The sequence below is a fragment of the Zootoca vivipara genome, chromosome 14 (genome assembly GCF_963506605.1).
Source record: "Zootoca vivipara chromosome 14, rZooViv1.1, whole genome shotgun sequence".
In the NCBI taxonomy this organism is placed as follows: Eukaryota; Metazoa; Chordata; class Lepidosauria; order Squamata; family Lacertidae; genus Zootoca; species Zootoca vivipara.
Genome location: NC_083289.1, coordinates 53474853 through 53500911, shown reverse-complemented (window position 1 = coordinate 53500911; position 26059 = coordinate 53474853). Strand labels below are relative to the sequence as shown.

The following is a 26059-nucleotide window of genomic DNA, read 5'->3' as shown; positions in this document are numbered from 1 at the left end:
CGGCCCGCGAGGGCCAAGATGGACGGCGTAACGCGGCAGCAGCGGCCATTGGCAGGCTCGCCTCAGAAACTGACCAATCCGAGCGCAGCGCTGCCTACTGGCTGCCCGGGGCTGTGCAGGTGGGGGCGTGGCAGGTCACTTCGGTCACGCCCCCATCCGGTGGCTCGGGGCGGGGCGGCAGTTGCCATTCGCCGGGGCGGCTCAGAAGCTGCCCAATCCGAGCGCCGCGCCGCGTTCTGGGGTCGGAGCCACGCCCCTTCAGGAACAGCTGCTGCAGCAGGCACCTGTGAGTGGCTGGGGAATTTCCCAGCCCGCGTCCCCCATCCTCGTCTCGTCGGAATGCCTTAAGATGCGTGAAGTTGAATGGTCGCGCATCTAGGAAGGGCAGGGGACTAAGTCTTGCAGCAGCACATCGTGAAGCTGTGGGATTCGCTGCCGGAAAACGTGGAGATGGCGGGCACCGACGTCGATGGCTTTAAAAGGGGCTCCCGAATTGCTGTTTCCCTGCTAACGGAGGCCGAAGCTGTCCACGTGGCTACTTGTACATTCTTCCTCCAGGAGAAGGGGCAATATATGCCCGGGTCCCATTTGCTTCCCTTTGGCACTGCGAGGAACGGGATGCTGGGCTTATCCAGCAATACTGTAGCCAGGCTGTCCCGGTGTTCTTTGGCGCAGGCGCAGCCCCCAGTATCAAAACCTTTATAGCTACCGATGCACAGCTTTTGAAATTACGTACAGTCCGTATAGTTAAAGCTCTGGTTTTCCCAGTAGTGATGTATGGAAGTGAGCTGGACCATCAAGAAGGCTGATCACCGAAGAATTGATGCTTTTGAATTATGGTGCTGGAGGAGACTCTTGAGAGTCCCATGGACTGCAGGAAGATCAAACCTATCCATTCTTAAGGAAATCAGCCCTGGGAGGACAGATCCTGAAGCTGAGGCTCCAATACTTTGGCCACCTCATGAGAAGAGAAGACTCCCTGGAAAAGACCCTGATGTTGGGAAAGATGGAGGGCACAAGGAGAAGGGGACGACAGAGGACGAGATGGTTGGACAGTGTTCTCGAAGCTACGAACATGAGTCTGACCAAACTGCGGGAGGCAGTGGAAGACAGGAGTGCCTGGCGTGCTCTGGTCCATGGGGTCACAAAGAGTCGGACACGACTAAACGACTAATCAACAACAACAGTTTTTCCTACCATTTCCTGCAAACGGTTAAACTGTGGAACTCCCTCCCACAGGAGGCAGGGATGGCCACTAACTTGGAAGGCTTTAAAAGAGGATTGGACAAATTCATGCAACATGGCTTCGCTGTGCCTCCATGGTCAGCCGGAGGAAGGTTTCTGAATACCAGTTGCTGGAAACCACAGGAGGGAAGAATTGTTCTTGTGCTCAGATTCTGCTTTTGGGCTTCCCATTGTGGCGTCTGGCTGGCCACCAGAGCTGTAGCTACCCCTAGGTGATCTTGTGCCCCTGGCAGAACTGTCCAGATTGTGCCCTCTAGCCATGGACAAATTAGCTCTTCTGTCTGCCTCTCCTCCAACCCCCCTTCAATTCACCATCTATTAAAAACCTTTTCTTATGAGGCAATCATCGATATTTTTATTTAGAGACATATTTATGGACATATTTTACAGCTGATTTTGTGCCCCCCCTCACTTGCACCCCTGGCGGGGGCCCACCTTACCACCCCCTAGCTATTACCCTGCTGGCCACTGCAGCCAACCAGGATGCTGAATAGATGGCCCATTGGTCTGATCCAGCAGGCTCTTAGGAGTTTCAAGCCAGGTTCATAGAGGTGTGGGGGGGGGGTTGTCCTCATTTTTGACAATCACAACAGCCCTGTAAGGTATAAACAACTAGCTCCAGGCTACCTAGCCAGTGCTGGGATTGAAATATGAGCTACACTGCAGGGTGGATGAGGGGTGTGTGTGTGTTAAGCAAAGGAAGTCCATTCCCCATCCCAGAGTAGAACCTATAAGTTGCTTTTATGTAGGGCCAGGGTTCTCTTCACCACATCTCTCATTCGTTTGTTTAATTATTTTATTTCATTTTAAGCCCTCCTGTTCACCTCCCTTCTGTTTCAGCAGCTGTTTTATCTTCTCCAGAAAGGCAGCACTCATTTGCAGTCTTTGCTTCACCCGTTCAGTGTCGTGCAAAATGAACTTTGGGTGAGCAGGCTCAGAGAGCTTTATCTTCTGTCTGGCCCCTAATAATAATAATAATAATAATATTTTATTTATACCCTGCCCATCTGGCTGGGTTTTCCCAGCCACTCTGGGCGGCTTCCAACAGAAAAATAAAACACAGTAATCTATTAAACATTGGTTACAGGTAGGTAGCCGTGTTGGTCTGGGTCGAAGTAAAATAAAAAAATTCCTTCAGTAGCACCTTAAAGACCAACTAAGTTTTTATTTTGGTATGAGCTTTCGTGTGCATGCACACTTCTTCAGATACCTGTTAAACATTGAAAGCCTCCCTGAACAGGGCTGCCTTCAGATGTCTTCTAAAAGTCTGGTAGTTGTTTTCCTCTTTGACATTTGTTGGGAGGGCGTTCCACAGGGCAGGCTCCACCACCGAGAAGGCCCTCTGCCTAGTTCCCTGCAACTTGGCTTCTCGCAACGAGGGAACCGCCAGAAGGCAGAATGACACTGAATGACACTCTCAATAAAAGTTTCGTGCCTCTTTGTCTTTGCTACAGAAATCCACAATTGGGCAATATGGCACTGCCCCTTTATTTGGACCAACTCACAATATCTCAAAATAATGGCAAGCATTTTTCACCAGGCCAGATATTACTTAAGGTAGGAGCTGTAACATTTTGCCCTGATGAGGAGATCTAGATAACCTGAAAGTTTGTCACTCTTTTGTGGCATTTGGGTTGGGATTTTGTGACAACTGAGTTGCCCAATTGTGGATTTTGGAATATTTCCCCCCTTCTTCATATGGACTAACATGATCGTCTTTACTTTTAATTTGTTCTCTCTCTTATATTATCACGTTGGTAAAATAATCCAGTATGATAAGAAGGGAGGAAGGGACTACAGAAGGGAGGAAAGACTAAGGATTAATTCTTTCACAAATCCGGAGTGGAGCCCCTAAGAAAGTGGATGGGACCTGGTACGCCTCCTTCCATCAATTCCTGCAGCCCAGCTGGTGTCAAGCGCATTGCTCTGCTTTCCTTTGGACCACATCAGCGAGGTCTTGTCATTTGGGCCACCCAGGACCTCTGACACACTGTCCAGGTTTGCACGCCCGAAAAATCACTTTGGTGTTGCTAATGCAGCAGTTTGAGGCACACTCCATTGCCTCTCAAACGGATGCCAAAACATAATAATAATCCAGTGGAGATCATTGGTACCTTGTTTGAACCCTGATGTTGGAGGGGACAAGATTGGGGAGACAGGATAGCATTGAGCAGGGCAGTAGGAATGAAGGGGACACAGATCTGACTCGAGGGGGTACAGTCCCTCAAAGGATCCCTTTGTGGCTGTTTGGGCTTTCAGCCTTGTCAAAATTACAGGCCTGGGCTGCATGCAGGGGCACAGAGACACGTTCAGTGCCACCCTCCCTGCTTTGCAGCGCCAGCTCAAAAGCCACACAGGTGCCTTTCAAGGCCAGAATAAATCCTTGGTGATAAAAGAATGTAAATATAGAGCTGCAGGCAACAGCCCAGCTGGGCCTGGGAAGAAGCCTTCTGCACGGGTCCTGGGTCACAGAGGTGGCCAATGCGGTGCTTTCCAGCTGTTGCTGAACTGCAACTCTCTGCATCCCTGACTATTGGCCATGCCACCTTGGGCTGATGGGAGCCCCAATGACCTCTGAAGGGTGCCAGGTTGGTGGCCCAGCTGGGCCCTGAATGCAGCAGGGGTGGGGATGAATCAGATGCACACCCACCCAGGCACCCTTCTGGGGCAGCTCCGTGCTCCTTGCAAACAGGCCACGTTGGAGGGACTCAAGCTCTGCATAAAGGTAAAGGTAAAGGGACCCCTGACCATTAGGTCCAGCCATGACCGACTCTGGGGTTGCGCGCTCATCTCGCATTATTGGCCGAGGGAGCCGGCGTACAGCTTCCAGGTCATGTGGCCAGCATGACAAAGCCGCTTCTGGCAAACCAGAGCAGCACATGGAAACGCCGTTTACCTTCCCGCTGTAGCAGTTCCTATTTATCTACTTGCATTTTGATGTGCTTTCGAACTGCTAGGTTGGCAGGAGCTGGGACCAAGCAACGGGAGCTCACCCCGTCACAGGGATTCGAACCGCCAACCTTCTGATCAGCAAGCCCTAGGCTCAGTGGTTTAACCACAGCACCACCTAGGTCCCTATATAGCTCTGCATACAGCATGGCAAAGCCTGTGTATTTGGCCTGCTTGGACATTTCAATGCGTGGCATGAGAATCCTGTTGCTTGCTCAAGCTCCACACAGGTACAGGTCACTTTGCTGCGTTTGATACAGCTGTGCAGCTGGGCTTCAAGCACAGACCTGTCCAGTGGCAGACCTTCACTTGAGGCGCCCTGAAGCTTGAACTGAGATTGAACCCTGACTTTATCTGTTGGGGGAGGGGGCCACCCATTTGTGGTCTCGCACCGAGCCCCCCGATCCTTTGTTCTCCTAATGGCCCATCACCCAGGCAATCGCCCCAACACAGGAAGAAGTAATCTTCTGTCAAGAGTTTGGGTGTAACCTTTGATGCCTCCCTTTCCATGGAGGCGCAGGTTGCATCCACAGCAAAGGTGGCATTTTTCCATCTCCGCCGCATCAAGCAGTTGGTCCCTTACCTCTCTCGCCCCGATCTGGCCACAGTGATCCATGCGACGATCACCTCCAGGCTTGACTATTGTAACTCGCTCTACGCAGGGTTGCCCTTAAAGCTGACCCAGAAACTCCAGCGGGTGCAGAATGCCGCGGCGAGGCTCCTTACAGGGTCTCGGCCGCGGGATCACATTCATCCAGTGCTTTACCAGCTGCACTGGCTCCCGGTGGAGTACAGGATCAGGTTTAAGGTGCTGATTTTGACCTTTAAAGCCCTATGCGACTTGGGACCCTCGTACCTACGGGACCGCCTCTCCTGGTATGCCCCGCGGAGGACCTTAAGGTCCACAAATAATAATATTCTGGAGATCCCGAGTCATAAAATGGCTAGATTGGCCTCTACTAGAGCCAGGGCCTTTTCAGTACTGGCCCCAACCTGGTGGAACGCTCTTTCCCAGGAGACCAGGGCCCTGCGGGATTTGTCATCTTTCCGCAGGGCCTGCAAGACAGAGCTGTTCCGCCTGGCCTTTGGGTTAGACTCAGCCTGACCCCTGTGTTTTTCTCCCTCATGGCTTGGATTTATGGCCTACTTGAAATGAGGCTGCACTTTAAATTTTAATACTGTATTTTAATCTGTATTCTAATTAATTGTTTTTATGATTTATTGTGGTTCTGTTGGTGTCAGCCACTTATGGCCTACTCGAAATGAGGCTGCACTTTAAATTTTAATACTGTATTTTAATCTGTATTTTAATTAATTGTTTTTATGTTTTATTGTGGTTCTGTTGGTGTCAGCCGCCCTGAGCCCGGTTTTTGACTGGGGAGGGCGGGGTATAAATAAAATTTTATTATTATTATTATTATTATTATTATTATTAATCATAATGTTTGTTTGTTTGTTTGTTTGTACTCTGCCCATCTGACTCAGTTGCCCCAGCCACTCTTCACCTGGCTTCCAACATATATAAAACATAATGAAACATTAACCCTGAAAAAGCTTCCCTATATAGGGCTGCCTTCAAATGTCTTCTAAGGTTATACAGTCGTACCTTGGTTTTCGAACAGAATGTGTGCCGGAAGTCCGTTCAACTTCTGAAACGTTCGGGAACCAAGGCACAGCTTCTGATTGGCTCCCAATTGTGCAGGTGTGCTGGAAGCAATAGCGGAAGCCGCATCAGACGTTCAGCTTCCAAAAGAATGTTTGAAAACCAGAACACTCACTTCTGGGTTTCACTCATTCAGGAGCCAAAATGTACAAGTACCAAGGCGTTCGACAACCAAGGTACAACTTTATAGTTACTCATCTCCTTGATATCTAGTGGCAGGGCATTCTACAGCCTGGGCATCACTACTGAGAAGGCCCTCTGCCTGGTTCCCTGGCTTTATTCGCTTTAATTAGATTTCAAAACTTGCTAGATCCAGGGATTAGAGGAGTCTGGCACTCACAAATTCATAACAGTATTATCTCCTGAACAAAGGTTAAGTAATGCCAACTTTGGACATTTGATCACATTTTGCCCCATTATTGCTTTTATTTCCCTGAACACAGCCTTCCAGAGGCGTTCACCTTTGTGCAGGTCCACTTCAATGCTAGTTTTCGAAGTGCAAATCAATTTATTTGGGCTATTCTTGCTGTCCAGTATCAGCTGGGTGATGTTTCTGCAGCCAGACGGAATGCTGGCTGTGTTTGTGGAAACTTCCATTGTGACTCTTATCTGCTTCAAGAGGAGCGATGTTGAAAAACAACAACAAAAGCCCCACACCGTACCCAGCTACTACTTTTCCTCCTCGGAAAGCAGCCATATGTCTCCCATACACCTGTACAAATATAATAGTAAGTAAACAGCTGGCAAGGTCACGACTGTGAAGTGTTTTAAGAAAGCTGGGCTGCATGGACCGTCTCCAACTGATCGGGAACAGCGAAGGTAAAGAGACCCAATGCAATCTGTCATCCATGTAGATTTCAGCTTTCTCTGAGTGCTTTCTCTTGAGTGCAAGACTTCCTTGATGCAGATAATATACAGCGACAGGACATACAGTACCATGGCTGTGGATGAGAGCTGGCCGTTCCCACCATCAGGGGCACTGCTAAGTCCTTTGGGGGGGGGAAGCTCTGGGCAAATGGCACACACCTGCCTACAGTTTGTAGACATGTGTGCAAATTTAGCTTTCTGAGAAAATTAAGACGGTGGGTGGTTGGGTGGGGTAGCTCACTGGCACAGTGCTTCATAGCCCAACTGCTCCGTGAGAAAAGTGCAAGGGGTGTGTGTGTTGTAAGGGGTGTGTGTGTGTTGTAAGGGGTGTGTGTGTGTTGTAAGGGGTGTGTGTGTGTTGTAAGGGGTGGGTGGGTGTTGTCACAAGAAAGTTGGGGGCAGAAGAAGTGGGGTCCAGCACAAAAGGCTCAGGGCTTGCAAGCAAAGCCCTTGATTTTTTTGGGCATCCTTCCTGGATTGCCACCACGTCTGTCTCTCCCTATTCTGTCTGACCAGCCCGAATCCCACACAGGAGATCCTTTATTAGGAGAGGACAAAGAAGGAAGGAAAGAGGAAAGGTTCTGAGCACGAGTGTCTTGCCCACCCCCACCTCACAATTTATGGCCCTGGCCCAGGAGTGGCTCTGGTGCCCTGGAAAGACAAGGGACCCAAAGAGAGAAAGAGGAATTAGCTGAAGCTTTCCCCTGCCCCCACCCAATAAACAATAATGTCTTTCACCAGGAAAAGGTGACCTTCGCCAAGGTGTGCCTGGAGCAAGAAAGCAGTGACCCAACTCAGCTCTAGCAGGTTCCTCGTCCGCACGAGGGAAGGGGGCCCACGACCTTCAGGAAACATGTAAGAGCTACCAGCTTGGAGGGGTCTGGGTGGGTGAGAGCAGGGTCCGGACGGAGGGTCAGTGCACGGAGAGGGCTCCCTCCTTTTGCACCTGCCCAGTTTTCTCTCTAAAGTTTTGGTGGGGACAGAATTTGTAGCAACTCTCCTGCCTCTTGAAGCTTCACCGGCCTTTGGGGGCCAGTTGACACAGAAACCGAACCTTGCGTTTTCTGCTTCTATTGAATTTTGGCAGTTTCCCTCCCATTTCCACAGATGCTCTGTGATAAATAAACAGGTACAGATTAGTGGCATAGTGCAATGTGAAGGTGTTCATTCTAGGATTTAGGGGAATATGTCTATTTCTAAGTTTCAGGCATACTTGGGGGTGGGGGTGGGGGTGGGGGTGGGGGTGGGGTTGGATGAAAATGGCTCACACTGCTTATTGTCTTTGATTCTTTGCTGAAAGTTTACCTCACTCTAAGCAAGCAGAACTGTTTTCCTCTGACAGATACCTGGGTTTGTGTGTTGTGTTGTGTGTGTGTGTGTGTGTGTGTGTGTGTGTGTGTGTGTAAGGAGGCCGGATGCATTCAAATTTATCACTTGCCTTTCTCCCTGGATTTTGGCATTCCCAATTCCCCAGTCCGTCTCATTCCCTTTTAAAATAAAAATAAACATATTTTTCATTAAATTTTACACAACAAATTTCAGTTTAAACATATTAATCACCTTTCCATCTAGGATTCTCAGAATCCCTTAACTTAGGGTTACCAGACGTCCCTGGTTCTCGGGGACAGTCCCCAGATTTGCAAATCTGTCCCTGTGAAATGTGGCCGGAGCCAGCCTGGTAGCACAGTTGGCTCTGGCTGGCTTCAGGAGCTGCTCTCTGCTGTGGCACCCACCATTCTTCCTCGCTGAAAGTCCCCATATGATGTGTCTTGTCCGCAACACATCATATGGGGACTTCCGGTGTGAGTCATCCCTGAGAATGTTCCTTGCTCTTCTGAGGCAACGGTCTCCCCGTGATAACATCTAGTGGACTCAGGGGACAGCCCACGATATCGTGTGCTGTCTTCACCACCCTCCGTAGGGACTCCCTCTGTCCATGGCTGTCAAACCAGCGTACCACACCGTAATGCAGTATGAGAGAACGTGCTAGAGCACCCGCTCTGGAGTTGTGAAGGCTCCAGAGTGAAAGACCCAAGGGGGCACCAGAATGTACAGTCACACCCAGATTGCTTTTTTTTTTTGTAGCGTGTGGAGAATATCAGGAATTTGGGGTGTTGGGGGAGAGGGAAGACCTCCGTGAACTCCGAAGGCCCTGGCAGCTGTGGCTAACCGCACACACTCTGGTTCCAGAATTAATTTAGAATTTCGAGGCACAGCAAAGTTCTGGCAGAAGGCAGGAGTTGAAGGAGGGGAGATCTGCTTCTCCTCCTCCTGCCTAGGGTTCTAACCAGCAGGATTGCGTCTCTGTGCAGGAGAAGGACCATGACGCCAGTACCTGTGCTGGTCTTCCTTAGCATGGCAGCCCACCTCCTGCAGCCCACCCTCTGCTTGAGAGTCGGGGCTTTCAACATCAAAACCTTTGGAGACAGCAAGCTGTCCAATGAGACCATCACAAACTTCATCGTCAACGTGAGTCTATCTGACCTCCAATGAGAGACACTTATTCCAGGGGTTCTCATTCAAACTCTTGAGGCCGGGCTCCTCCAAAGAAGCAATCTTTACAGCTTAACACTGTGCAGACATGCTCCATGGACCCTTGGAAACTTTCCGCACTCACCGTTAGCAATCAGGCTAGGATTCATGGTCCCGATGATCTCATTTTCTATGTTCACAGAAGATACCTGTCACTTGCCACCCTGATCTTTTGGAAGTGAAAGAATCCAGGGGTTCCAGGCACTTATTTAGGGTTCAGTTCCCTTGGAACAAAAGTCAGTGGAGATGGTGGTGTCTTTAGGATGTTATGGTTTTATTTACACATTTATGCAGCCTGAACATAGGGGGCCACAGCATTAACACCCCAACAGATCTTGCTTCTCCATTAATCACAGCTTTGCATCCAGCATAGAGCAAATGGGTCTGTGTGTCTCAAGCTTCCAGCCTGCTTTCTGCTAACACATCACAGGCTATTGTTCCTCTACCTACCGGGTCATGTAGCAATATGACCCGTAAAGCTGTGTGTTGACAAACACCAGCTCCCTCAGCCTGAAAGGGACACGGGTGGCGCTGTGGTCTAAACCACTGAGTCTCTTGGGCTTGCCGATCAGAAGGCCGGCAGTTCAAATCCCTGCAATGGGATGAGCTCCTGTTGCTCTGTCCCAGCTCCTGCCAACCTAGCAGTTCGAAAGCACGCCAGTACAAGTAGATAAATAGGTACAGCTGCGGCAGGAAGGTAAATGGCGTTTCCATGCACTCTGGCTTCCGCCTGAAAGCGAGATGAGCACCACAACCCCATAGGCGCCTTTGACTGCACTTAGCCATCTAGGGGTCCTTCACATTTTACCTTTTACCCTCTATCTACCAGCTAGGTGAGGGAGGGGGAAGCCTCCTGGAGGGCACCATCACTTAGTTGTAGCTCTTGCAATCCAGCTCACTCTTTTTGGGGTGCTAAGGCCACTGTCTTACAAAGCAACCTGTCTGACTAGTTCAGCAAACTCCTCTTGTCAGCTTTTAACCTCACCGGGTACAGAATCAGAAGGGACTCACTCAGGGCATCATCTAGAGACTGACCCCACACGAACCAGAACATCCCCACCTTTCCTCGCTGCTCACCTTCTATTTTTCAAGCTCCTTGCATTCATCCAAGCTTGAGTCCTGAAGCTGGTGAAATTCTCTCTGCTCTGCCTCCTTACAGATTTTGTCCTCGTATGACATCACCCTCATCCAGGAGGTCCGCGATGCCAACCTGAGCGCAGTGAAAAAGCTGATGAACCATCTGAAACAGTGAGTTTTTTTTTTTTTTTGAAAAAAGGGTATCTAGCGATTGAGTGGCTTTTAGGTGCAATCAAAACTTATTCGATCAAAGCACTCCAGGATTGGGAGAGACTGGGAGGGTGGTGGCAAAGTCCTGGCAATTAAGTCCCTTTTTCTCCAGGAACAGAAAAATCCTAGGAATTTTGCCCTGGGTTCAGCCCCAGCAACCGCACACCGTGAAAGGGGAACATTGCAGCAACTGTTGGGATGAGTGAAATGGCAGCTCTTTAAGCAAGAGGCAACCCACTTCCTCAGTTCTTCCTGTATTTGCCTAGAGTGAGGCAAAGTGAATATATTTCATTGCCAATCTTCCCTTAGGGCATCACCATATCCATACGGCTATGTGGTCAGCAAGCCTTTGGGTCGCAACAGCTACAAGGAGCAATACCTCTTCATTTACAGGTGAGAGCCTCAAGCAGAGCTGAGGATGGAAGGGAGGGCAGGGGGGAGTGTCATTGGAGGGAGATTTTCAGTGGGGCAACAGCAAGCATGTGACTCTCTAGCAGCAAAACAGTCCTGTGCGGCACCTTAATAACAAAAAAGTGTTATGGCAGAAACTTTCAGCAGTTGCAGGACGTGGGGTCCTGAGTGGCAGGTAGATAGCTCGACATTGCTGGTGGTGAGGAACTAAATATAAGGAAAGGCAATGTAGGAAAAGACAGGCAGTTATAAAGCACCATGGCTATTAATGTGCATTTAACTCCCACATTTTGAATCATACACAGTTGAAAGCTGTCTGGTTTAAATCCCACACGTTAAATGCAAGCAAGGAAGAGAGCTCAAAAGTTATTTTCCTACGGGGCTTTCCCTGTGGAAAAATAACTTTTTAGCTCTCTGCCTCGCATGGCGAGGGCGGGGTGAGAAACTCTCACGTGCCGCCTCCAGAAGCCACAGGGCGCTGGCATGAGGATGCTTCCAAGGATATGAATTTGCACACTTTGGCATATATGCGGAACCCATGGAACTGAATCCCCGCATAAGATGTGATTGCACTGTAATGACATATTTTGCGTTTGCCTCCCAGAACCCTTTGCAACTGGCTGGTACCCATCTTAAAAGAGAGGCTGCAACATAAAGTTTTAAACTGTTTTCTAATATTTTGGTGTGATGTTGCCTTGTAATGTTGTGCAACCCACCCTGGGACCTTAGGGTGAAGGGTAGGGATCAAATTAATAATAATAACCCCCACCTAACTACCGGTAGGACTCTGGTGCAGTGGACTATAATCCGCGAAGTCTTTTTTTTTTTTTGCCAATTAATTTTTATTGCTTTTCAGTTTTTTAAAATGAATTCAACATCACTTTAATTCTAATTTAATACAAATTTGAAAATGACTTCCCAGCCCACCATTGAGATGTTTCCCTTCCCACCCTCGTTAGCTGCTGAAATGTGTGAACTCTCATGCCACGATGTTCGCCCTTAAGATGGCACAAGTCTCCCAGGGCGTGGAGGAGATGCTGCCCTGGCATGTGCCTCCTCTCCCAGTCTTTGTTGGAAACTGTCACCTTCTCCCTTTGGTGGATACAGACTCTGACCTATTACCCGCAAGGGACCCAAGCAAGGACCTGCCTCTCTCCTCCTCCTTCTCTCGACGCAGGGAGGACAACCTCATTCTCCTGGACAGCTACCATTATGATGACGGCTGTGAGCCCTGCGGGAACGACACCTTCAGTCGGGAGCCCTTCATTGTGAGATTTGCGGCACCTCAGGCGGGTAAGCAGCCCCCACGTCCCCCTCTCAGCTGATGCAGCCGACAGGGAACCCCAGGGAGAGGAGAAACTAGCCCTGCCACCTTCTGGCACCGTTACATAACGCGTTCCGGATCTGTAAAAAATCAATCTTTCAGTGAGGTGGAATCTGCACTTTGGAACTCCCTGCCTCTTGATATCAGGCAGGCGGCTTCGCTGGACTCTTTTCAGCACCTGCTGAAAACTTTTGTTTGTTTATTTTTAATTTATTTATTTGGTTTTTCAAATTGCAGTTTTACAATCACATATCCAACATACAACACAAAGACAAGATTCCACAGAATCTCCTGGACTTCCCTCCTTCCTTTTGTGGGTCCTATTATTAATCATTCCTTCCTGCATCTTTTATAATAATCCAAATCTTTCACATCTCCATCATATCCAAAATTCCCCATTAAACTACAAGTGTTATTCCGATCCTACTAACAATTGTAACTGCTTACAATGGTTGTTAAGATAAACTATAATTTTTCCCTATTCTTTATTAAAATTTTGGTCTTCCTGATTTTTGATTCTTCCGGTCATTTTTGCCATTTCGGCATAATCCATCTACTTGATCTGCCATTCTTCTCTGGTCGGGACTTTACCTTCTTCACAAGCCTGCCAAGATATTGAGCATGCTAATGTGTTTTTAGTTTATTGGTGCTTTTGATTTTTTCAAATGCTTTAATTTTTTTCTACTAATAATTTTAGGGTGCTCTCCTTTTTGTAAACAACACTGAATTCTTTTTAACAATCAAGGAGTATATAGATGTTATGAAAATCAGTGAGTAAAACAAAAGGGTTGCCCTGACAATGTGGTCCTGGGCAGAATGGCCGGTTCGGCAGGAGAAGCCACCCACAAGGAGAGCCATCCACTGGGTGCCCTCCCTCCAGATGTGCCCTTAGGGTGTCAGCACCCACCAGCTCCAGCATCATACACCCGTGGTGGGGGTGGGGGGAGCGGATGGGAGTTGTAGTTTGAAGCGCCTGGAGGGCACCCGCTTGGCCGAGGCCAAGGAATCAGCTGGGCATGGAGGGTGTCACAACTTCACTGGCCCAGCACCCAGAGCTTCCCTAGCCCATCAAGGAGGCGGGCCCAGATCCTGGACACACTTAAGTCAGGGTGATCTTCTCCACGCCACATCCCTGATGTGGGAGTGTTCAGGGTGCCAGGAGAGGATATATTGTTTATTAATATCCTTCCTAACTTGTGCTAGCAAGTTCCTTTACTTAGCAGAGTTTACATTCCCCCTTCTCACGCACAGCAGAAAACTTGTTGCAAACTCGTGGGAGTTTCTTAAGGCAATTCGCAATTCAATCTGGCTTGTCCAGATTGAAATGTGTTCTAATATGTTCCTGGTAAGACCCCTTGAATCCCTCCTAAAAGAATAAAGACACCACAGCCCTATTCATAAGCAATAAAAAGAAAGTTTATTCACGATCAGGCAGAGCACAGTGTGATCCCTGAAGGCAGGCTTAAGGCTTAAAGTTACAAACGTATAAAAACAGGTTTACCCCATAAGGGAGATGACCTGGGGGACTGCTTGGCTGGCAGCCAGCAGTTCATTCCAGGAAGTTCGCAGGACGAAAAGAAGACGGAAAAGAAAAAGAGTGCCAACATGCCCTGTCCTTTTACCAGGTCTGGAAAATTCTCGCTAGTCCCACTAGTCACATGCAAAAGGAAAGATGCTCCAGGCCAGGAGGAACAGAAAGCTTCGACTGGCTGGACCAAATATCCCCTTGCATGTCCACTCTAGGAAAACAAGGAATGTTGTCCTTGACTGCTCCCAGTGGATTACATCCCAGACTCGGATTGCGGCTTTGGGGCAAGAGGTCTGGCACAGACAGGGGAAGAGAGGAGAAGGCTATGGGGTGGGGGGTGGGGGGTGGGGGGTGGGGAGAGAAGCCATCCTTCTGAATCCTGATTGCTGGAAACCATGGGGCAGGGGTTTAGTGCTCGGATCCTGCTTGCTGGTTTCCGTGTGTGTGTGTGTGTGTGTGTGTGTGTGTGTGTGTGTGGTTGGCCTCTAGGAGAACGGGATGCTGGAGTGGGAGGGCCATAGATCTGATCCAGCAGATGCTCTTCAGATGTTCTTAACTGCGACTTCTCCCTCAGAGATGGGGGAAGTGACCCTTGTGCCTCTGCACGCGGCTCCCAACGAAGCAGTGGCTGAGATAGATGCCCTCTACGACGTCTTCCTGGATGTGAGAGATAAGTGGGGGACAGAAGTAAGTGCCCCACCCCATGAAGTGTGACTTTTGCTTGCCAGTGGGGAAGCCACCGGTGGTTGCTTGAGAAATATCGGGAGCCTTGTGGAGATTAGACCCCAGCCCCACTTATATGTACAGTACAGTGGAACCTCGGTTTATGAACACCTCGGTTTACGAATTTTCGGTTCACGAACGGCGCAGACCCATTTGGAACAGATTAATTCACTTTCCATTACTTTCAATGGGAAAGTTCGCTTCAGTTTATGAACGCTTCAGTTTATGAACAGACTTCCAGAACCAATTACACCCATGCTTCGGGTTAAATACGCTTCAGGTTGAGTATTCCGCGGACCCGTCTGGAACGGATTAATCCACTTTCCATTACTTTCAATGGGAAAGTTCGCTTCAATTCATGAACGCTTCAGTTTATGTTACAGGTAGGTAGCCATGTTGGTCTGAGTCGAAGCAAAATAGAAAAACTTAGTTGGTCTTTAAGGTGCTACTGAAGGAATTTTTCTATTTTGCTTCAGTTTATGAACAGACTTCTGGAACCAATTGTGTTCATAAACCAAGGTACCACTGTATATGGTTAAGATTTTGTGGGTAGCGGACAGGCATGCCAACTTGAATAAAATATTGGGCGGGGGGCACGTAAGCCCTGCCTCACATAAATGATCACATGAAATGGCGCACGCTCACCATTTGAATGGCAGTGACCATCAACTTTGCTCCCTCCCACCTGAAGCTTGTTTAGTTTGAGGATGAAAGACTAAACAAGGATTTTAAAAAAACAACCAGTTTTTTTTAACTGCCCTGAAAGACGCTCTCATTTCATTGCCTTGATTCTGGCTGTTGTGTCTGGAGATGCAAAAGTCGCCAGTGGCTTTTTAACTGTTTACAAATAGGCTGTGATTGCAAAATGTACAGTTTGGGTTGTGTTCTGATTATGAAGTTTCTCCAGATATTAATAAATCATGATGTTTTCTGGCTGCTTACAACAACAACAAAACTTTCCCCCCTCCCCCACTTGGCCCCCTCAAATATTGTATGGGGGGGTTCAAAGGTACCTTGGCCCCTAAGAGTTGGCTCTCATGGTACCAGACTCCCCTAAATTCCTCAGTCCTGAAGGAGCGTCTTCACCCCCATCATTCTGCCCGGACACATGAGGTCCAGCACCGAGGGCCTTCTGGCGGTTCCCTCGTTGCGAGAAGCCAAGTTGCAGGGAACTAGGCAGAGGGCCTTTTCGGTGGTGGCGCCTGCCCTGTGGAACGCCCTCCCAACAGATGTCAAAGAGGAAAACAACTACCAGACTTTTAGAAGACATCTGAAGGCAGCCCTGTTCAGGGAGGCTTTGAATGTTTAATAGATTATTGTGTTTTATTTTTCAGTAGGAGTTATAATTTAATCAAGGGGAATGTTAAAACATAAGCCTGGGAGATGAGCCATTCAGAAAGGAAAAGGAAGGCAATGGCCCATCAAGAGAGCTCTGTCACAGGCAGCAAGTGGGCAGGTTCTTAGATCAGCGGTCAGCAACCTTTTTCGGCCGTGGGCCGGTCCACCGCCCCTCAGACCATGTGGGGGGCCGGACTAGATTTTGGAAAAAAAATAATGAATGAATTCCTATGCCCCACAAATAACCCAGAGATGCATTTTAAATAAAAGCATGCATTCTACTCATGTAAAAACATGCTGATTCCCGGACCATCCGCAGGCCGGATTGAGAAGGCGATTGGGCTGGATCCGGCCCCCGGGCCTTAGGTTGCCTACCCCTGTCTTAGATAGTGAGAAGAACAAAAGCTGGGGTTTAGAGTTTTAGAATTGGCTGGGATGTGACCTGGAGGGAAAAGGTTGCAGCCTGGTAAAGGCGGCAGGCTGGAGATAATAATAATAATAATTGTTGTTGTTGTTTAGTCGTTTAGTCGTGTCCGACTCTTCGTGACCCCATGGACCATAGCACGCCAGGCACTCCTGTCTTGCACTGCCTCCCGCAGTTTGGTCAAACTCATGTTCGTAGCTTCGAGAACACTGTCCAACCATCTTGTCCTCTGTCGTCCCCTTCTCCTAGTGCCCTCAATCTTTCCCAACATCAGGGTCTTTTCCAAGGATTCTTCTCTTCTCATGAGGTGGCCAAAGTATTGGAGCCTCAGCTTCACGATCTGTCCTTCCAGGGAGCACTCAGGGCTGATTTCCTTAAGAATGGATAGGTTTGATCTTTTTGCAGTTCATGGGACTCTCAAGAGTCTCCTCCAGCACCATAATTCAAAAGCATCAATTATTCGGCGTTCAGCCTTCTTTATGGTCCAGCTCTCACTTCCATACATCACTACTGGGAAAACCATAGCTTTAACTATACGGACCTTTGTCGGCAAGGTGATGTCTCTGCTTTTTAAGATGCTGTCTAGGTTTGTCATCGCTTTTCTCCCAAGAAGCAGGCGTCTTTTAATTTCATGACTGCTGTCACCATCTGCAGTGATCAAGGAGCCCAAGAAGGTGAAATCTCTCACTGCCTCCATTTCTTCCCCTTCTATTTGCCAGGAGGTGATGGGACCAGTGGCCATGATCTTGGTTTTTTTGATGTTGAGCTTCAGACCATATTTTGCGCTCTCCTCTTTCACCCTCATTAAAAAGTTCTTTAATTCCTCCTCGCTTTCTGCCATCAAGGTTGTGTCATCTGCATATCTGAGGTTGTTGATATTTCTTCCGGCAATCTTAATTCCGGCTTGGGATTCATCTAGTCCAGCCTTTCGCATGATGAATTCTGTATATAAGTTAAATAAGCAGGGAGACAATATACAACCTTGTCGTACTCCTTTCCCAATTTTGAACCACTCAGTTGTTCCATATCCAGTTCTAACTGTAGCTTCTTGTCCCACATAGAGATTTCTCAGGAGACAGATGAGGTGATCAGGCACTCCCATTTCTTTAAGAACTTGCCATAGTTTGCTGTGGTCGACACAGTCAAAGGCTTTTGCATAGTCAATGAAGCAGAAGTAGACATTTTTCTGGAACTCTCTAGCTTTCTCCATAATCCAGCGCATGTTTGCTATTTGGTCTCTGGTTCCTCTGCCCTTTCGAAATCCAGCTTGCACTTCTGGGAGTTCTCGGTCCACATACTGCCTAAGCCTGCCTTGTAGAATTTTAAGCATAACCTTGCTAGCGTGTGAAATGAGCGCAATTGTGCGGTAGTTGGAGCATTCTTTGGCACTGCCCTTCTTTGGAATTGGGATGTAGACTGATCTTCTCCAATCCTCTGGCCATTGCTGAGTTTTCCAAACTTGCTGGCATATTGGGTGTAGCACCTTAACAGCATCATCTTTTAAAATTTTAAATAGTTCAGCTGGAATATCATCACTTCCACTGGCCTTGTTATTAGCAATGCTTTCTAAGGCCCATTTGACTTCACTCTCCAAGATGTCTGGCTCAAGGTCAGCAACCACACTACCTGGGGTGTACGAGACCTCCATATCTTTCTGGTATAATTCCTCTGTGTATTCTTGCCACCTCTTCTTGATGTCTTCTGCTTCTGTTAGGTCCTTACCACTTTTGTCCTTGATTATGGTAATCTTTGTACGAAATGTTCCTTTCATATCTCCAATTTTCTTGAACAGATCTCTGGTTTTCCCCATTCTGTTGTTTTCCTCTATTTCTTTGCATTGCTCATTTAAGAAGACCCTCTTGTCTCTCCTTGCTGTTTTTTGGAAATCTGCATTCAGTTTCCTGTATCGTTCCCTATCTCCCTTGCATTTTGCTTGCCTCCTCTCCTCCGCTATTTGTAAGGCCTCGTTGGACAGCCATTTTGCTTTCTTGCATTTCCTTTTCCTTGGGATGGTTTTCGTTGCTGCCTCCTGTATAATGTTACGAGCCTCCATCCATAGTTCTTCAGGCACTCTGTCCACCAAATCTAAATCCTTAAACCTGTTCCTCACTTCCACTGTGTATTCATAAGGGATTTGATTCAGATTGTATCTTACTGGCCCCTTGGATTACTGTGATGTTAAAAGGTCTGCCTTGGATTCGTATCGAGATCATTCTGTCATTTTTGAGATTGCATCCCATTACAGCTTTTGCCACTCTTTTGTTGACTATGAGGGCCACTCCATTTCTGCTAAGGGATTCTTGCCCACAGTAGTAGATATGATAGTCATCCGAACTGAATTCACCCATTCCCTTCCATTTTAGTTCACTGATGCCCAGGATGTCGATATTTATTCTTGCCATCTCATTTTTGACCACATCCAGCTTACCTCCATTCATGGTTCTTACATTCCAGGTTCCTATGCAATATTTTTCTTTACAGCATCGGACTTTCCTTTCGCTTCCAGGCATATCCGCAACTGAGCGTCCTTTCGGCTTTGGCCCAGCCGCTTCATCAGCTCTGAATCTACTTGTACTTGTCCTCCGCTCTTCCTCAGTAGCATGTTGGACGCCTTCCGACCTGAGGGGCTCATCTTCCAGCGTCATAACTTTTATATGCCTGTTGTCTTTGTCCATGGAGTTTTCTTGGCAGGGATACTGGAGTGGCTTGCCAGTTCCTTCTCCAGGTGGATCACGTTTAGTCAAAACTCTCCACTATGACCTGTCCATCTTGGGTGGCCCTGCATGGCATAGCTCATAGCTTCTCTGAGTTATTCAAGCCCCTTCGCCATGACAAGGCAGTGATCCATGAAGGGGAATAATAATAATAATAATAATTTGTTATTTATACCCCGCCCATCTGGCTGGGCTTCCCCAGCCACTCTGGGCAGCTTCCAACCGAATATTAAAACAGTACAGCATCAAACATTAAAAACTTCCCTAAACAGGGCCGCCTTCAGTTGTCTTCTAAAAGTAAAATAATTATTTATTGCCTTGACATCTGCTGGGAGGGTGTTCCACAGGGCGGGTGCCACTACCGAGAAGGCCCTCTGTCTGGTTCCCTGTAACCTCACTTCTCGCAATGAGGGAACCGCCAGAAGGCCCTCGGTGCTGGATCTCAGTGTCTGGGCTGAGGGTCAGAGCACAGCAGCTGATGTCTTTGGATGGCTATGGGAGAAACAAGACCCTCTTGTGGTGTCGATGCTGAGAACCCCTCCGTTGTAGGCTCAGGTGTGGTTTGCATGCGTAAATAAGCCATATATCATAAAGAAACCACAGACTCCACTGTGCCTCATTTCCATGGGCCCTGAGTGAGATTGGGGTGGCAGGCAATTAATTAATTATGTGTGTGAGAGTGTATCAAGGAATAATAGAATCCTAGAACTGTACAGTTGGAAGGATCCCTGAGCATCATCTAGTCCACCCCGATGCAATGCAGAAATCTCAACGAAGGCTTCCATGACAGACGGACAGGGATATGTGTGTAATAATAATATTTTGTGTGTGTGTGTCGGCAACGCACAAACACATAAGAGAAATGAAATGCCCACCGGTTTAAAATGCCGTAAAATGGTTTAATTAGCCAAAGGCCTGGGAGAAGAGGAATGTTTTTGCCCACCGCCTAAAGGCACGAAAGAGCATTGCACGAACAGGGAGCCACCACAGAGAAGGCCTGCTCTTACGTTGCCACCCTCCAGACCTTTCGTGGAGAGGGGCGAGATGACGATTGCCAGTTCATATTGTGCATGCGTGTGTGTGTTTGCCCAAGGGTCAGCTTCAGCTCTGAACAGGGTCTTTTCTGGGGTCCATAACCGCCTCCTGGGCTTGGTTCTTCCTCCTGGCAGGACATGCTGTTCCTGGGAGACTTCAATGCTGGCTGCTCCTATGTGCGGCCTGAGGATTGGCCCCGCATCCGCCTGCGCACCAACAGCGCCTTCCAGTGGCTCATCCCAGACACAGCAGACACCACTGTGACCAACACCCACTGTGCCTACGACAGGTGAGTGGCGGGAGGTCAGGGCCCGGAGGCTCTTTCTCTCCCCCCGCCCGCCCCACAGAGCCACTTTGGGACTGCAAAAACAACGCAGCAGTATTGAGTTCCTGGTCTCTGCAGTCACAGCAAGCACTACGATTCTCATAGAATCATTGGAAAGGGACCCCCAGAGTCATCTGTTCCAACCCCCTGCAATGCAGGAATCTTTTGCCCAATGTGGGCCTTGAACCCACGACCCTGAGATTTACCGTCTCACATACTCTACTGACTTCACCCCCTGGAGGCATACTCCATTGTCTCTCGAGCCAGGAGGACGCCAGCCATAATAAGATGAAACCCATTGTTCTTATTTTATTATTTGCTGATATTTAACTGAAAGTTTTATTGATGGCTTCCCTGTGTTGTTGTTGTTGTTGTTGTTTGGTAACTTTGGTCTTCCATGTTTTCTATACATTTTGCTTTTTAAGGATTATTGGACTGTGTTTTCTGCAAACGGCTTAGGGATTTTCCCCATGAAGCAGCATCTAAATATTATTGACGAGAGCGATGGGCAGCCTTGACCTGTTTTAAAGTCACCTAAGGGTGGGGGGTGGGGGCTGCCCTCGCCTCCCGCGGAGCAGGTTCCCAAATATAACTGTGGTGCCTTGCAGGATTGTGGCAGTCGGCCCCAGACTTAGAAGCGCCATCCTGCCTGGCTCAGCCAAAGTCAACGACTTCCAGCAGACCTTCAAGCTGCAACAGAAGGACGTGAGCAGCTCTTTCAAAAGTCTGGCGGGTTTTCCCGGGGGGGGGGGAGAGAGGGATGGACGGTGAATGCCAACACGGCTGGGTAGGGGGAGCTGCTGTCTAGGAATAATTTAATTTCCGAGTTGGAAGAGACCCCCAAGGGTCCTCTAGTAGTCCATGGGTAGGCAAACTAAGGCCTGGGGACCGGATGCGGCCCAATTGCCTTCTCAATCCGGTCCACAGACTGTCTGGGAATCAGTGTGTTTTTACATGAGTAGAATGTGTCCTTTTATTTAAAATGCATCTCTGGCTTATTTGTGGGGCATAGGAATTCGTTCATTCCCCCCCCAAAAAAATATAGTCTGGCCCCCCACAAGGTCTGAGGGACAGTGGACCGGCCCCCTGCTGAAAAAGTTTGCTGACCCCTGCTCTAGTCTAACCCCCTGCAGTGCAGGAATCTCAGGTAAACCAGCCACGACAGGTGACCCTCCAGCTTCTGCTTGAAAACCTCCAGTGAGGGAGAGCCCCCCACTTCCCAAGGGAGTCTTTTCCACCATCATGAGACCCCCCCAAAATGAGCGACTTTCCTTCCGGTGCTCTGGCGCAACTCAACTGACACACGCCAGAGTGGCAAACTGAAAAAAGGAGCGTTGCTGGCCCAGTGCTCTGGCACAAGGACGTGCAGCAGAGTGCTGGACCAAAAAAAAATGGAACATTCCAGGATCCAACCAGTAGTGGGGACTGGCTTCTTTTCTTCTATCTAGGATGTCCCATTTGAAGCAGGACAGTTGAGAGGGGGGTGTGCATTAGAAGACACAAATTCACCCCAAACAGCAGGGAATGTTCAGGGAGTTGGAGATGTTTAGTCTGGAAAAGAAGAGATACAAGAGTCTTCAGATAGATGTCTGAAGGGCTGGCACATGGAGGATGGAGCAGGTTTGTTTTCTCCCGTTCTGGAGGGTAGGACTCGAACCCATGGCTTCAAGTTACCAGAAAGGAGATTCCAAATAAACATCAAAGGCCTGGAAACGATGCCTTATGAGGAACGGCTTAGGGAGCTGGGCATGTTTAGCCTGGAGAAGAGAAGGTCAACGGGTGATATGATAGCCATGTTCAAATATATAAAATATGTCATATAGAGGAGGGAGAAAGGTTGTTTTCTGCTGCTCCAGAGAAGCGGACACGGAGCAATGGATTCAAACTACAAGAAAGAAGATTCCACCTAAACATTAGGAAGAACTTCCTGACAGTAAGAGCTGTTCGGCAGTGGAATTTGCTGCCAAGGAGTGTGGTGGAGTCTCCTTCTTTGGAGGTCTTTAAGCGGAGGCTTGACAGCCATCTGTCAGGAATGCTTTGATGGTTTTTCCTGCTTGGCAGGGGGTTGGACTGGATGGCCCTTGTGGTCTCTTCCAACTCTATGATCAGGAAAAACTTTCTGACAGTAAGAGCCGTTCAATAGTGGAACGGACTCCCTTGGACGGCCCTTCCTTGAACTCCCTTGAACTCTCCTTCCTTGGAGGTTTTTAAGCAGAGGTTAGATGGCCCTCTCTCAGGAATGCTTTGACTGTGACTCCTGCGTTGCAGGGGGTTTGGACTAGATGACCCTTGGGGTTTCCTTCCAACTCCATGATTCTGCGTGGCCCTCCCAAGCCAGCCTCCTGTACCCCCTAATGCCGCGCTTTCTTCCTTTCTTTTTCAGGCCTTGGCTGTTAGTGACCATTTCCCCGTGGAAGTGACGCTGAAATCTCTTGGCATTTCCTCCACCCAACATACCGGTAGACCCCCGAGGGGGCTGCAGAGCTCTGCCCTCCGGCTGCAGGAGTAGAAAACTGGTGGATTCAAAGGCCACGCGCTTTAGTTTTGGGAGAAGCCTTCAAGGGCAGGCTCCAAGTGGCATGTGAAATCCAAGCACTCTTCAAAACAAAAGATGATTAATTCCACCCCAATGTTCCCCCTGCTGCTGAATGATGATGCTAAAGACGAACTGCCAAATTGCCAAATATCATGGATTATGCAAGGGCCGGTGGATCCAACAAATGGAAACTCAACGAGATGCCAGATCTTTGCAAGCTGAGTCCGTCTTGTCCACTCTGGTCCTGCCAAGCCCTTGCTCCGCCTTTCGCAACCAGTTTCTTTTTGGACTACAACTCCCATCAGCTCCCTGCCAGCACAGCCATACTAGGAGGGGCTGTTGGGAGTTGTGGTTCCAAGCGCCTGGAGGACTGCCGCTCTTTGCAAAGGCCGAGGAAGACCACAAAAAGCTGGGCTGGGCAGCTGTAGCAACTGCTGGCAGCTGAGGGTTCCGTCAGCGCCAGGTCTGGATGGGCACTCTGAGAGACCCCAAGCACTGGGACGATGAGGGGGCTACCCACTCCCATATGCAATTCAAATAAAAAAAGTACTGAACCGTAAAGCAAAACTGTATCGGTCATGTTTCATCCTGCCTCTTCTCTCAGTTATCCGAACATTAAAAAAATTAATTACACAATGTACACTATTTCTCTCTGTGTGTGTAATAACTGTAACTCAGGAGAATGCATCAATAATAAAATCATAGAATCGCAGAGATGGAAGGGATCCAAAGGGTTGTGTAGTCCAGGGGTAGGCAACCTAAGGCCCGGGGGCCGGATCCAGCCCAATCGCCTTCTAAATCTGGCCCGCGGACGGTCCGGGAATCAGCGTGTTTTTACATGAGTAGAATGTGTGCTTTTCTTTAAAATGCATCTCTGGGTTATTTGTGGGGCATAGGAATTCGTTCATTCCCCCCCCTTCAAAATATAGTCTGGCCCCCCACAAGGTCTGAGGGACAGTGGACCGGCCCCTTGCTGAAAAAGGTTGCTGACCCCGGTGTAGTCCAACCCCCTGTGTTTTATAAATCTATTGCAACACCTGGCAGGATCTGATTTACTCACATTATTACGGCCTGCTTCCGTAGGACGCCCCCTGCTTCTACACTTTCCGAATGCGTTGCTACAGGTAAAAGCCCCAGTTCCAAAAATAATGTGCCGCTTGACAGCTCCAGACCGGCAGAAAGGTGTCTTGCCTGCTTAGTGCTGCTTCTGCAACAGTTCGTGGTGTGACGCCTCATCGCTGAGAAGGTGTGACGCCTCATCGCTGTCTCATGTATTGCTCCTTAGCTCTGCTAGGTTTTTGCAATATGGGAGTAGTGGACCTGGGAGGAGCTGCTTGCAGGATTCTGTTCCTTGCCTGCACAAAACAGATGGTGGTGTGGTGGTGGGGAATACTTAACCGGGGCGTGTCAAACGCCATCCGCCCCACGTGGTTTACAATGCATCAGGCAGAAGGACATGACATACCCGACAACATTTCTCCGATGAAAACAGGGACGTCCTATTCCAGTGATGGGCAACCTTTCGAGCTTGGTGTGTCAAAATTCGCCAAAAAACCGAGCATAACTCGGGTGGTGTGTCACTTCGAGAAAAAACACCATAATTTCGTGATACTGTATTTATAGTTTAAATAACAAAAATGTATCGTTGTAATATATAACTGTATTTAATAAACCAAAAACTAATTATTTAACCAAACTGTCACAGGGTCCGGAGTGGCTACTCTAGAGTAACGATGCCTCACAGTTCTGCATTTTATCCTTTTATTGGTCCAATCTATTTACAGTGCTAAATCAGTGCTATATACAGGTTGTCGGTACATGTTCATCAGTCAGGCGCAGAACCTCCGAATGGCGATTCCCGCGTTTTCCTCCAGCAAAGTAATCTTGGCATACTGAATCTCCTCCCTCTGTGCTTTTTACGCAATTCCGGGGTGGCTGGGATCGGTCTTTTTCCCACGGTCTCTTTGCTTCCCCTTTCCGTTCCCAGGCGGTGCCTGGGCTCCGCTATCCTACTAGAGCTCATGTTTCTACTTCCTGAATCCCCGCTGGAACTATCCCCCTCGTGTTCAAGATGGGAGGGGGCTGTCTGTAGCTCTTGTCCAGGGGTCCCCAAACTACGGCCCCCGGGCCGGATGCGGCCCAATCGGCCTCCCAATCCGGCCCGCGACGACCCCCGCCGCCCGCTGCCGCCGCCCGCTCTTACGGCACGCGGCACGGCGACGATCAGAAAAATCGGCAAAAAATCGCCGAAAATCCATTTTGCGCATGCGTATGGGCCTCTCCCGACCCAGAAGAGGTAATTTCCGATGCACTTCCGGGTCGGGGGAGGCCCATACGCATGCGCACAAGCGATTTTCGGCGATTCCCCCCCCCCGCCCGTGTGCGTGTGCGCATGGGCGCGCACTCCCCCGCCCTCCGGCCCGCTGCGCGCGCACTCCCCTGCTCTCCGGCCCACTGCGCGGTAAGTCTGGGGACCCCTGCTCTTGTCCCTCACACAAACCAAACCAAAAACCCCTTATTTATCACAAAGTGCCCAGAGTTGCTGAGCTTTTTGGGGGGAGCTGCTAACCAAAGTTTTGGAGGGGTGCAAAAGTTGCTTAGTTTTTTGGGGGGAATGTCCCAAAGCTGCTGCGCTTTTTTGGGGGGGGGGGAGAGAACAGAAATAAATGACGAATAATACCTTCGCTGGAACTAACATGCAGCACCAACATACTCTGCCAAAGCACCAGGAAAAACAGCACAGAAAGGGTTAAAAACCAATCTCTGGCTACCAGCAACAGCTGAGACAAGCTCTAGCTGAGACAAATGGGGGGGGACCCAACAACAACAGCCGAATGGGCCGATGGGGCGCGTGCCAGCAGTGAGGGCTTTGCGTGTCACGTCTGACGCGTGTGTCATAGGTTCGCCATCACTGCTGTCCTATTCCATAATGATAATTTTAACAACAACAATTTTATTATTTATACCCCACCCATCTGGCTGGCTTTCCCCAGCCACTCTAGGCAGCTCACAGCATATATAAAAACATAATAAAACATGAAACATTTTTAAAAAACCACCTTCCCTGTACAGGATTGCCTTCAGACAGCTCAGGGGTGGAAAACTCCATGCTCTCCAACATTTCTCCAATGAAAATAGGGACACTGTAAGGAAAAGCA

The 26059-nt window shown here is 48.8% G+C and overlaps 1 protein-coding gene across 3 annotated transcripts; it reads left to right on the top strand.

Annotated features, from left to right (window-relative positions):
• Nucleotides 1-6531: 6531 nt before the first annotated feature.
• Nucleotides 6532-23730, top strand: DNASE1 (deoxyribonuclease 1). 3 transcript variants are annotated; one of them, XM_035132205.2, is made up of 10 exons: nt 6532-6676; nt 7466-7579; nt 9037-9193; nt 10416-10504; nt 10853-10936; nt 12132-12247; nt 14381-14493; nt 20175-20329; nt 20974-21070; nt 22749-23684. In XM_035132205.2, coding segments are annotated over exons 2-10 (939 nt in total). In that variant the 5' UTR covers nt 6532-6676; nt 7466-7577; the 3' UTR covers nt 22875-23684. The 3 variants fall into 3 exon arrangements, with proteins under 3 accessions (XP_034988096.2, XP_034988097.2, XP_034988095.2); XM_035132204.2 differs by lacking the exon at nt 6532-6676 and having other exon boundaries at nt 6705-7579; XM_035132206.2 differs by lacking the exons at nt 6532-6676; nt 20974-21070 and having other exon boundaries at nt 6703-7579; nt 22749-23730.
• The last annotated feature ends 2329 nt before the right edge of the window (nt 23731-26059 follow it).